General features: G+C 41.9%; 1 protein-coding gene across 2 annotated transcripts; it reads right to left on the bottom strand.

Moving 5' to 3' along the window:
• Nucleotides 1-2300: 2300 nt before the first annotated feature.
• SDR42E1 (short chain dehydrogenase/reductase family 42E, member 1) lies at nt 2301-6727 on the bottom strand. 2 transcript variants are annotated; one of them, XM_083869900.1, is made up of 2 exons: nt 5590-6727; nt 2301-4249 (listed from the first exon to the last, which is right to left on the bottom strand). In XM_083869900.1, the coding sequence occupies exons 1-2, from the start codon at nt 5655-5657 to the stop codon at nt 3142-3144; spliced, it is 1176 nt and encodes a 391-aa protein (XP_083726026.1). In that variant the 5' UTR covers nt 5658-6727; the 3' UTR covers nt 2301-3141. The 2 variants fall into 2 exon arrangements, with proteins under 2 accessions (XP_083726026.1, XP_083726025.1); XM_083869899.1 differs by having other exon boundaries at nt 2301-4244.
• Between the last annotated feature and the right edge of the window lie 6490 nt (nt 6728-13217).

Genomic DNA, 13217 nt, shown 5'->3' with positions numbered 1-13217 from the left:
TTACAATATGTGTAAATTATCAGCGTTCTGGACCCTTTCCTCTGAAGAGCACATAGTGAATTATTAAATATGCCACTATACTTTGGAAAGAATGTGGGAATCAGTAATACATAGAAATAAAGGAACATTTTGGTTTGGTCCCTTAGAAGAAGGGCCTAGAAAAATCTGGTTTGATTAAGCATCTAAAGTATATTTAAATACACTTAAGAAGTATAAGTTTTCATCTATATCTGGCAAATTTGCACCTTGAGATGCTGTGTCTGGGGTTCAGTAGCTGATCAAGTAAACTTAAACTATTCACTTTAAACATCAGCATCATTCTTTATAGTGAGGCACCTATCAGTTCTTCAGTGATTTTGAGGACTAGGAAAAATAGAATCTGAGCTGTATTTTCATTCTGCTCTTTCAATTTTAGGTGCATTTCTGGTAAATCATTTTCAGGAATTCAGGAAAACGGGTAATAAATTAAAATTTGAAAAGAGATACAACACTTGAATTAATTACCCTAATTTATCCAGCTATTCATACACGAGGAGTAATGACAAAAAACAGGAAAAAAGAGAATTCTCATTGTAAAATACTTCAAATAGAGCAGCTGTGACTGTCTATACAGGGGTGGAATTTTCAAGCAATTTTAGAGTATCTCCTTAAGCCACAGAATGCCTGTTTTCCTTTTGGAAAGAGTAAGTGTATCCTTCACCTCTGCTGTGCTTTGGTTTTTTAATAGATGGAGCAAATTGACACAAAATTAATGAATCCCCAGTGCACTGATGATGGCTCTGGGGTGTATCCCCGGTGCTGGAGCACACTCTTGGGCCATTAGGCCAAAACAGTCCCTCCTGCTCTGTTATCTGAGAGTTCTGTCCTTGACTCCAGGCAGATGAAAAGCTTCACGTGTTGAGCTCAGCTTCTGCAGGACTTCTGGTATTTGGGGTTTTGTTGGGCTATTTTTGTCTTGTCAGGAGCTGCCGCTGCTGCTGTACCTCAAAAGCTGTCCAGGGCCTGAAGCTCAGCTGGTAGTGACAGTGTGGATTTAGGATTCATGGCTTAAGGATCTTTTCATAGATGTTTTTCACTAGCCCCACTGTTGAGATGATTACAAATAGCAGTAGCTGAGTTTTGCTAAAAGATTACAAATAGCAGAGAAAATTCCTCTGGGGCACAGGAGTTCAGTTCTCTGTATTAAAAACATTTTTTTTTTCAAGACTTGGCATGAAATACCAATGCTGTTTCTGTGCAACAGGCTTGTGCAATTTCTTCTACATTTTGGTTTTGTCTTCTGCTGGCATTAGAATTTTTTAATCTATTTCTGATAACATTGTGTCAAAGCCAGAGAACTTAAAGGGGAAAAGAACAAAGTAGTTTCCACTTGAAAAAACAGAGCTGTTGGAAAGAGAGCATCGGCCCAGGGCTTTCATGAGGTCATGAATGTCTTTTTTCTGTTTTATTAAAAAGAAGATTTTTTCTTTCTGCAGATGATGTTGTATATTAATGACTCCTGGAGAGTGGCCCCTGTGCCATCAGCACTCAGTAGGAGGCACATAAGCTCTTTATAAGAACCTGCAACACTCCTGCCACACAAACAGCTTATTTGCTATTAGAGAGGGGAGAAAAAAGTGATTTCTCTCTTGAGCTGTCCCTCAAGCTAAGTATTAAATTTAGTTTCTTTCATGGTGTACTTATCTGGTAGGGGAATGAGGGAGAAAAGTCAGATTTCAAGCATAAAAATGCAAAAAGTTACCAATAGTGTGGGCTGGGTTCTTTTAAGGTAAATTTATCAGGAAGAGAACTCAACAGTCAAAAAATAATGCTGTTTTCAGTCACCGTGAGCTACAAAAATCTGCATCTTCTAAGCAGGGGTGGCTGTGGATTTCTAGCCTGGTTCCTCTATTTAGGCCCTCTTGTTTTCTGAGAACCCTTTAACAGTGCAATGGAACTGCTCTGCTTCTTATTCATTACTTCCCCATTTTAGTTGCAGCAGAGTTTAACAGAAGTATCTGGAAGTTACTAATAATTTAAGATCTGTGTAGCTTCAGCCATTAAAATGGAAAGACTAAAGTTTAAAGAGAAGTTTTAAATTCTTGAAGGATTCTGCTTTTATCAAAGGGTACAGAAGCTGCAATGCTGATGAGTTAAGGGAAAACAACTTTGTGTTTAACACTTGAGGTGAAGTTTCTCAGTTTCTGTATTAAATTGACAGAGGGAATTGCATGGGACAGCAGTGACCTGTCTTATAGTCTGGTCTAATCTTAAAATTACACAGAACTATGAGTTTCTCTGTAGCAAGTGTTTATCTTCCTATCACAAAGCTGAAACTCTATTCAGATGGTGTCAAGTGTTAAAGAAATATTAATAAAAGCTAAAAGTGTTTTATAAATAGTGGAACATGAATACAATCACTCACCAAATCACTCTGATGAATTATTTGTTTAACCATTCGATAATGCTGGGAAAAACCATAGGCTTTATTTATGAATGCACTTCAGGTGGCTCATTCATTTTAAACAGGCATATTTTACTGTCAGAAAAATCTACAAATCTGTGGTGCTTCAAGCACTTTGCTGTAATTTAGATTAAGCACAGTGCATTTTCCAGAAATGTCATTAGATATCAGAGTTAACTGAGGAAAGCATCCCAGAATGTACTCGTGTAAAAACCCCATTTATTTATTGTCTAGCAGTTTATCAGTTAATCTTGGTTAGGCATATATACATCCAAGCTGGGAAGCAGAACTGGAGTTTGGAATGTGATCAGAGAATAAGTTTATTCTCCTCTGGATCATGTAACACAAACTCTTTAGGAATAAAGGGCAGGGATCAGGAGTATAATCCCATCAGGGAGGAAGAGTCAGCCTAAGGACATTTGTTCCATTCTCTGTATTGTGTTGTTGTACCTGAGAATAAAATGCTGTTTGTAGTAATACTGAGCTTCATCTTGTTAGTGATCTGATCAGTTTTACTTTGAAGAGAAAGTACTATAAAAAATTACACCTTTTTACTTCTATTCCTTGGGGATAAAACTGTTATTTACCTCAATCACACAAATACGTATTTATTTTTTTTTTAATCTTTTATTACCTGTCTGTCAAAACCAAGAGTAAGCAGAGAACATAACTAAATTCTGTCCTCAGCATTTCATCTTTCAGAGTGAAAATGTCACTGCAGATGGAAACCAGGAGAGCAGCACAGCAATCAGCACCACAAGCAGTCCTCCATCCCTAACCAGGCGCATCACGGTGTAATTTCTTGGCTTTGCTCCACATCCCTGGGATCTAAACCACTCCACCACTTCATCCAGGCTGTACTGCCGAGGCTCATAGCCCAGCTCCTTCCTGGCCTTCTCCATGCTGAAATAATGTGTGACACCAGTTTTGTAAACCTCCGTGCGAGTGAGGAGGGGCTGGAAGTTATACACCCGCCCTACAAGGCAATGAACTAGTTCAGTAAGGAATGCAAAAAAATAGACGAGGGAGAGGGGAAGGCGCACGGTTGGGAACTTGTAACCCAAACCTTCCACGAGTGGTCGGAAAAATTCAAAGTTATTTACAGGCCTGCCATCAGAAATAAAATAGGCCTGGCCTGCAGCAACGTGCTGCTTGCTGGCTCTGAGGGCCTCAGAGGCAAGGACGTGAGCCTGGACCAGGTTGTCCACGTGTACAAACTCTACCAGGCTCAGAGGGTCTCCATACACAAATTTAAACAGTCCCCTTTCGATGTAGCTGACTATTCTTGGGAGGTGTCTCTGCTCCCCAGGCCCGTAGATCCCTGCTGGGCGGAGAGCACAGGTCCTTAGCACACCTCTCCCATTTCCCAACTCAGCCCCGTTTGCCTGCAGCACCTTCATTTCAGCCAAAGATTTTGTCCGGGAGTAGTGATCAGGGTGGAGGTGCAGAGGGAGGTAAGGCAGAGACTCATCCCCATTTTCTATAACCTGCCCTCCAAATATCACGTTGTAGGTACTTGTATAAACCAGGCTCGACACCCCCCTACTCTTGCAGGCCTGGATGACATTTTCTGTTCCTTTCACATTAACATCCTCTATGAGCTTTCGGTTCAGCTGCTCCCTGCCAGACATTCCATAGGAAGCGATATGGAATACGCAGATCACATCTCTGAGAGCTTCTTCCACTTCAGACAGGCAGCAGATATCTCCCTGCACGAACTTCATTCCCTCTGGCAGGGTTTGAAGTGGCTTCACAACATCAAAGAGGATCACATCGACTCCCTTTTGATATATGGCACAACCTAAACTGAAACATGACAGAAACCGTATGTTAGGATACAGCACTGTGGTGCATGAAACATCTCACCTGGAAGGGAGAGAAGACTATTAACTGTTTCCATGCTGATTATTTTGCTGATGGGAGTCTTTTAAATACTCAGCCCTCTACTATAGAGAAGATTCAGCTGTGATAGTTTAGGTACTGAACTGATTTCTTACATTCCATCAATACTTGGAGAAAAAAAAAAAAAAAAAAAAAAAAAAAAAAAAAAAAAAAAAAAAAAAAAGGCAGAACTGCTGTAAATGAAAATTCTGAAGAGAAATAAGTGAAGTTCTGTCCAGATCAACAACAGCAACTTTCAGATGTACAACTATTGTCAAATATTTTAAAAAATATAAATAAAAAAGGCAAAAAAAGCAGTATTACTTCCTTTATCTTACTGCTTTTGTGCCATCCCAGTTCTGTCAAAACAACAGGTTGGTCTTCGCTGTTGTTTGAAATTTATGGAGGAGTGGGAGAGGCTTCTAAGCTGCTATGAATACTTTGCCACATGTCTGCATTTTATTCCAGCTCACAGGTATTGACACAAAGTACAACTCAGGGGTTTCTCTTCCTCTTTCCTACATTTTTGTATTTCTATTGTGCTTTTAAGGACATGAGAGTGGAAGGAAAAGCCAAGCAGGAGTCAGATGGGCATCTTCTGAGATTTTTTCCTTCCCCTGACTTGAAATTTGTTATTTCAAGAATACATATTTCAAGAATATATAAAGAATACTTTGTTTTCTGGTCCTGACTGTGATCTCTCTCCCCTCTGAGCAGTTATAGTCTAGGGCTCAAAATAGTTTTTTTTTTTTTTTCCTTTGCATGGCCTCTACAGGCTACAGCAAAGCTACAGCAAGGGAAAATGGATTTCACTGAAATCTTCACCTCATTAACAACTCTAATCCTAAACCATCACTGTTCATGAAAATAATATATTCCTGAGAGTTCAGCTGGAGTTGTTAATCTTTAGAGGAGCTAAGCACATGTGTAACTATCTGCAGGTCAAAAGAAAAATGTGTGCACAAGTGCAGGCCGAGGATGGTGATCCCACCACAGAGTTCCCTCCAGAGAGGGGAGCACACAGGGAAATGTCTGCGAGGCAGCTGATGCCTGACTGTTGGAAACGGGATAACAGCGTTACCAGAGCCTCTGAAACAGAGTAACTGGGCTTGTTTACAACTGAGACCCCGCAGGAACCAGCGGATGGGATGCACTGATCAGGTGTCTCAGGCCCGCAGGTCTCCCTGTCACAGCCGGGTTTTGCTGTCTCCCCACGAGCACCTTTTCATGTATTCCTGTCTGTAATAACCATGTCATGCACTAACCGGAAGCCAAAATATCCTCCTCCTCCAGTAATGAGGACTCTTCCCTTGGCAGCGTTTCCCTCTTCCATCCTCTTCCCTTTCCAGTGCGCTGGGACCGACCTGCAAAACACAGCGCGGGCATTAAACCCAACCCGCCTTTCCCGTCCTTATTCACCGATCTCGTTCTCGCTTTTGCCGCAGCCCTTGGCTTCCCCAGCGCCGCCGGGGAGAGAGGAGATCCAGCGATTCGGGGCGGGATGGCTCCAAAGGGAAGGATTTCCCGGAGCGGGGAGCCCGCCCGGGTCCCCCCGTACCTGCGGCGGTGCTCGGTGCCGGCCCTGCCGGTTCCCGGGGCGGTGCCGATCCCGGGAAATGGAAATGGAGCCGGGCGGGGCGGGGGCAGCCCGAGATGGTGGCGGGGACACTCGGGCTGTGCTGGTGCTCTCTCGCAGCCTGAGCGCTGGGAAATGGGGGCTCGGGGATGAAATCGGAGCTTTTCCCGATATTTTTACCGCAAGCCTTTATTATTATTATTATTATTATTATTATTATTATTATTTTCTTTCTTTTTTCTTCCCCCCCTTTTTTCTTTCTTTATTTTTTCTTTTTTTCCCTTTTTTCTTTCTTTTTTCTTTCTTTTTTTTCTTTCTTTTTTTCTTTCTTTTTCCGCCCCTTTTTTTCTTTCTATTTTTTTAATTTTTTTTTTATTCTTTTTTCTTTCTTTTTTCTTTTTTCTTTCTTTTTTCTTTCTTTTTTTCTTTCTTTTTTTCTTTCTTTTTCCGCCCCTTTTTTTCTTTCTATTTTTTAAATTTTTTTATTATTTTTTCTTTTTTTTCTTTTTTTCTTTCTTTTTTCTTTCTTTTTTCTTTCTTTTTTCCCCCCTTTTTTCTTTCTATTTTTTTTTTTTTTTTTTTAATTCTTTTTTTCTTTCTTTTTTCTTTTTTCTTTCTTTTTTCTTTTTTTTTCCCCCCTTTGACCCCGGCATCGATCCAGGCTGGGGCAGCGGTGGGAGAAGAGCTCGCGGGTGTTGGGAGCTGGACCTGAACCCCCCGTGCCCTGGGCTGACCCCCTGTGTGGGCAGCAGGGAAGGGGGGATCCTGCCCTGCTCAGGTGAGACCCCACCTGCAGAGCTCCTCCAGCTGAGAGAACTGGGATTGATCGTCCTGGAAAAGAGAAATCTCCAGGGTGACCTAATTGTGATCTTCCAGTACCTGAAGGGAACTCAGACGAAGGATGGGACAAGATTATTTGCAATATATGTAGTGACAGGACGAGGGGGAATGGCTTCAGACTGAGAGTAGGGTTAGATCAGATATTAGGGAGAAATTCCTCCCCCTGAAGGTGGTGAGGCCTTGGCACTGGGTGCCCAGAGAAGCTGTGGCTGCCCCATCCCTGGCCTTGCAGCAACCTGGGACAGTGGAAGGTGTCCCTGCCCATGGCAGGGGGGTGGAATTACAGGATTCTCAAGGTCCCTTTCAACCCAAACCATCCTGTGATTCCCTCAGGGAGTGCCTGCAAGTGTCATCCCAGGGTGTGAGGCTCTGCAGAGGTCTGGGACACATCACGGGGGCTGAGGAGTCCTTGACTCTGGGTGATTTGGGTGGGCAGGGGAGTTTCTGGACTTGCTGCTGAACATTTCTTCGTTGGAAGGGTTGTCAAGCATTGGAATGGGCTGCCCAGGGGAGTGCTGGAGTCACCAGCCCTGGAGGTGTTCTGGAAATCACTGGACATGGCAGTGCTGTGGTTTAGTTGACTACGTGGTGTTGGGTCAGAGGTTGGACTTGATGATCCTGGAGGTCTTTTCCAGCCTTAATGAGTCTGTGATTCCCTGGTGCAGTGAAGGTACCACAGCTGCCTTAGAATGTCCCACCCTGTCTGGGAGAGCCATGTCCTCACAGCATCTCCCTGGATGCAAGAGGCTGTCCCACATCCTGCTGTGTTTGTCCTGAGCCTGAGCCATGGCACACACTCATAGGAGGCTGCTGTGCCCCTGCAGAGGTTGAGATGTTTTTGGCAGTGGGAGGACACTGCCCAGCACTGTCTGGCTGCAGCAGAACTGCTCCTGAGTTCAGTGTCAGCAATCCCAGCTGTCTGTGAGAGAGAGCCGTAATAGGAAAGCAGTGAAGAATTACACCATCATGGTCTGGCTTGTGGTGTATTCCATTTTTCATTTGCAGAACTGAGCCACTTGGGGAATCCCAGAGAGTGGATTCAGTGTCAAAACTACTTGAAACCCCACAAGTTTCTGTTTTGCAAAACCTTGACAGAAGTAGACACAGTAGGCTCTGTTGTATTTTTGATGGATGGCTGGCAGGACTTAGAGCTAAACAGATTCTAACAATTCTGCAAATACTGAAGATTTTTTTTTAATGATTTCTTGCTGGTGAACCTCTGGGACTCTTAAACAGAAATTTCAAGCTGGAGCTGGTGCTGTACCTGATTCTAAAGAGCTGCTGCACCTGTGGAGATGTGCAGAGTGTCTGGTGTGGGGGGCATCCCTCAGTCATAGCTGATTTCCCTGTCTCCTGTCTGTATAGCAGGAGAGTGAGTTTGAAACAGCCTTGAAGCATCCCCTAAGATACCATCCAGACATATAATCAATGAGGTGTTCACAGAGATATAAGAATTCCAGCTCACAAGAAGAAAAATCCCTTACATATTCCTGAATACTAAATACAAGGATTCTGTATGGCTGTGTATGCCTTCAGGATTTATGCATAATCTTGATGAAGGTTTTGAGAATATTTTCCCAAGTGTTTAATCACCTGCAAAGTCCAAAAGAGTCCTGAACTTTCCTTGAGATTTCTGGACACAAAGGTGATTTTTTTACCTTTGAGGAGTCTTACTGAGATTGGGGCACTACATGGCTCTCTTTTGATCAAAGAAATAGTGTTTGAATGGAATATTGAAGGATCACAGAATATCTGAGGCTGGAAGGATATTGCCCTGTTGAACCCCTGCACAAAGCAAGTTCAGCCAGAGAGGTTCCATGGGTTTGTGTTGGCATTGAATATCTCCAGGGATGAAAACTCCATGTTCAGCCACTTTCTCCTCATAACTCCCAGAGCTTTGTGCTCTCTGAACAGTGACCCCACACTCTGTGTTGTGTGAGTAAATCCTCTGTTTGAACAGGCAGCTGTTCACCTCAGGGTGACGTTTGTCCCCTGGACTTTGTGATGTGTCCGTGCAGGACAATTGGCAGGGCTGGGACCCCTCTCTGTACTTTCTGCTTTATCTTGCTCTCTGCCTGGTTTGTCATCTACAGAGAGTGAATTGTGTCAGGTCATCTCATAATTATGGATATTGTGACTCTGGTTTAGATACTGTAAAGTTGTTGCTCTTAAGCCACTACCAGTTTTATTTCTCATTATAGTGAGCTGTCCTTTTTGGCTTCAGAGAATAGTGCGGAACATTCATTCTTTCAAAATGGTGACATCTGTGAAAGCTGTGAGTGAATATTGTCCTCATTTTACATTGACAGATCAGTGTTAAGACTTGACACTCTCATCACAGTTTTGCACTACCCATTTATTACTGTTTTTTCATTTCCTATGAGACTCTACTTTTCCTAAGGTTTTATGGACTTTCTGAATGTATCATAACTTCTGTTTTGCCATCATATGAATGGTCCTGCAATTTCATTTTATACATAATAAAATGTTAGGCCTGAGACTGTGTCTTTCTTAAAAAAAAAAAAAGACATGTAAACCCTACTTTTCCCTTTAAAGACCCAAGCTTTGGAGCATGCCTTGCATGTATCTCAGCATGCAGGGAATGAGACTAAATGTGACTATGCTACAGTGACTTGAAGAGATTGCATTGATACCTTGAATTGCACATTAGGGCAAGATGTGTCAGGACTGAAGGATTTGCAGCGTAACTGGGAGTTATCTGCAATGAACCTGAAATGGGCTGCAAAGGAATCCTTAAATCAGCTAAATAAGCAGCTGCTGTAAACAGTGCAAGTTAGAAAGAATAAGCAATGAAATAATTAATTATTCTTTCATAGTATGTTAGTTCATCTGGTTCTCTTTGCAATTGAAAATACATAGCTAGTAAAATTACTTTTGTCATCAAAATACAAAGCGTGCCAGCAGTACTATTTCAGGAAGCAGGGAAATATTTCATCTGGGAAAATAAACCTTAGCTTACTGTTTTCTTACTATTTGGTTGATTTCTTTTAGGTATTACTTAATTGTGGGGCTTTTTTTTTAATTGAACAGTGCAATGAGAGAAGAGAACAAGATTTAAAACTAGGTAGAACCAACCATGTTTATGGCCTTATTAAAACACATAAAACCATGGTTTTATATAAAAGAGGTGAAAGCAGAACATACATTGTGAGGGAAATTAGAATTGTAATGTTCAAAATTAGAATCATTCAGTCTAAATGAGACTGGAGTATATTTCAAGGAGGAAAGAGTTATGGATAAAATGTTAGTCTGAGTTTTCATCTTGGCTCTGGCAGAGGTTTCCTTAGTGACCTTCAGAACATTGATTTGTGTTCTGTGACAAAGGTGCCATTGAACTTTCTCCCTGCCTGAGGTTATGGTTGTGCTGGTTTCATTTGTGTTTCTGATGCTCAGATGGGAGCTGCTCTAAATATGTTAATAAACCAGAAAATCAAATTTATGGAGCTTAAAGAGCTCAGAGAAGAGTGCAAGGTACACCCTTTGAAAATGTTAGCACTGACTTCTTAGGGCAGATGTTGATTGTACATTTGTGGAAGTGTCAAACACCTGGTGATGTGGAGATGACCATCCAAAGTGCTTTTAGTTGCTTTTCCCTGTGACTTCCAGCAATGGAAAAACTTAGCCTATATTTTCCACACTGAGAAAGGAAAAGAATTTCAGTATTAATTGTATTTACTGCTTAGTGAACACCATTCACCAAATTGTTCATCTGAATTGTTGCTTTATATACTTTTCCTAATCTAATTTTGCTGTGCTCTCTCACTTTAGGAGATATTACTTTATAAACATTTTAGTCCTGACTAAAGAAGGAGATGCAGGGAGTAGTGGATTCCTTATCAAAGTAGGAATTCACAAAATGGGAAACAGCCCCTACTCAACAGTCTTGGAAATGGTCAGACAGTTTGCAGAGTATTTTGAGATCCTCAGATAGAGGAAGATATTTGCACTGAAGGGCCTGGTTATGTAATTCTTTCTATAGTGTCAAAAAAGAAACTTCCATTTTATTATAGTTTCAAGATCATCTTGAGTGTGGATGTGGATTTTGGGGTGAATGTTCACCTGTAGCCAAGAAGTTCCTTTTCATGCGTGTCCAGAAGCAAGATCCAGTGAAGAACCCACATGGAGGGACGGGGATGTGGTTCTGTCCCAGCTCACAGGGTTCTGTCCCCCCTCATTTGCTGGAGGCAGCTCTGCTCAAGGCTGTGCAGGAGGGAACCTTCCATCCTTCCCCTTCCCCAAGAGCAGCCCAGGCTGGGAGTGTGGGTGTAGGAGGGTGCAGAGCTTTCAGAAGATACAAACTGCTCAAACTTCGGCTTTTTCACCCCAAAAGAACAGGTTGGGTGCAACCAAAGCAGTTGCTGGTCAAACCAAGTACTTTAAGTGTCTGGATGGTTCCTTCTGCAGTTACAAACCCAGATAACACTGAGAGAGGGTGCTGTTGTAGCACTGGCATCAATGTCACTGTTGTATTTATGTCAGGGCTTAGTTACCAGTGAGGTATTTCACTCAACATTTGCCCTGTGGGGTGTAAACGACAGGCTGGCACAGCCTTCCTTCACAGAGCACAGTTTAGGCTCAGGAGTCATGCCTTGGCTAATTTGGATTTTCTGGGTGGGTTGCACTGTGGTCATCTTCAGTGTGTTAGTTATGAAAAAATCATTACTGTAAAAGACACTGAAAATGCTTTGAATTCTCTTGGTGAAGATTCTTAAGGAACAAGCTTGATTCTGAGGTGTCCATTGAGCACTAGGAAGTGATGGATACATTCTGTGTAGCCACCAGAAATTAGCTTTTTTTTCCATTCCATTTCCATTCTCCTTCAAAAAATGTAGATTATCCCATTCCAAAAGTAGCAGTTATTTATCCTAAAGGGAAGGGAAGAACGTTTGCATATTTTGGGATAATTGGGTTGAGCATAGGACTGAGAATTACCTGTGTTCTCCCTTTTCACTTGGATGACAAGTTGCTGTTTGTGGTCTCTGTGTCTCTTTGTGTACCCTGCAGGGCACATCAATAACCCAGTTTTGAGAATGAGTATATATTAATCTTCATAACCTCCATGGAGCTGAACAGAGGCTGCAGGGACTCACCCACTCCTGAGCATTTCAGTCCAGGTGTCTGAAGTCAGTGTTTGCTCCTGTGATACTGATCTCAAGCTCCCTTAAGCCTCCCGTGTTTTTTTTAAGTGGTAATTTGACCTGATGTGTTACCTGATGTTCCGAGGTGTTGATATCTGTTTGCATAACATGTTGCACTGATATTAGTCCTCAGCAGTACAAGGTGATGCTATCCAATGTAATTGCAGCACCTTGGAAGTAAAAGCCAAGTTTTAGCTCATCCTGGAACCTCATTAATAATTTCAATGTTGCACACAGGACTGCAAGGGCTCAAGGGTTGAGCCTCTTTGTACCTGAAAGGATTATATACTTTAAAATTTAGTGTGTTAGGAAATGTCTTATGGGAGGACTAGTAAAACATTATTGCAAATACTCTCACAGATGTTTTTGCTCTCAGAGTAGGGGAGGACAGGGCTTGGAATACAGTGCTGAGTGTCTTTGATTCTGTTACTTAAAGCAAGTCTTGTAAATTCTCAATAGGAAGCGATTTCAGAAGGTAATTATACACTTAAATTTCAGTAATTGTCTTATTCAGTTTCAAGTGTGATTGATGTGCATCCAGATGCCCTTATTTACCACACTAATAACAAGGAAAGGATTCCTGTTGAAGTAATTTGTAATCTAATTCAGCTATCCATGGGTTTACAGAAATCTTCCCCTCCAGCAAAAGCAAGATGAGGTTGGTCTGTTATGAATGGTTGACACTAATAATTGCACACCCAGTCAGTGGTAATACTTTGATCTTTTGGAAGGATCTAAGGGATCTTTCAGCTTCACAGGCAGCTAATCATGTGCTGTAGATACCATATGTAGAACAAACTCAAGGCAAAATGTGTTCATTAATCCATATCTTGTACTGTGCTAATTTCCTCTGTGTGTGTGAGAAGTCTGCAGACATTGGTGGTGAGGGTGAGATCTGTCAGCAGGAACACCAGGGCCTGAATTTTTGTAGCATTTCTATGGGTTTCTCAGGGGAAAATGTACTCAATGAGGGGGAAAGGATGTGTATTTGCTGAGGAAATGTTTTCCATCTTCACACCTCTGTTGCTTTCATATTCCTGGTTCTGTGTTCAAGGTCAAGGCTGTGGCTTCCCATTTTCAGGCACTTAGAACTGCAAGAAAACTGGACACTGGTTTTAAAAGTGTTACTACCATTTAGTTCTCTAATGACCTTGAAAACATTCCAAAAATTACATAATTTTGCAGAGGAAAGATTAGGTAAGAGTTTGAAGTAGGGGAAAACAAACTCAACAAAAGACAAAATCTCTTGATTTGGCTGTGCCTGAGCGAGGTAACCTCCACCAGGCTTCCTTAATGGCATCTTGGTGTCTACAAGAGC

Source organism: Zosterops lateralis (assembly GCF_965231275.1).
Source record: "Zosterops lateralis genome assembly, chromosome: 12".
Taxonomy (NCBI): domain Eukaryota; kingdom Metazoa; phylum Chordata; class Aves; order Passeriformes; family Zosteropidae; genus Zosterops; species Zosterops lateralis.
Note: the sequence above shows the minus strand (reverse complement) of the source record. Positions and strands in the feature narration are given on the sequence as shown.

What these genes read in the sequence shown, in the direction of transcription:
- SDR42E1 (XM_083869899.1), bottom strand. Translation starts at nt 5,710, where the DNA reads ATGCCCGCGCTGTGTTTTGCAGGTCGGTCCCAGCGCACTGGAAAGGGA. An exon ending in GGAGGATATTTTGGCTTCCG is followed by an intron (nt 4,245 to 5,589) that starts GTTAGTGCATGA and finishes GTTTCAGTTTAG; the next exon opens with GTTGTGCCATATATCAAAAG.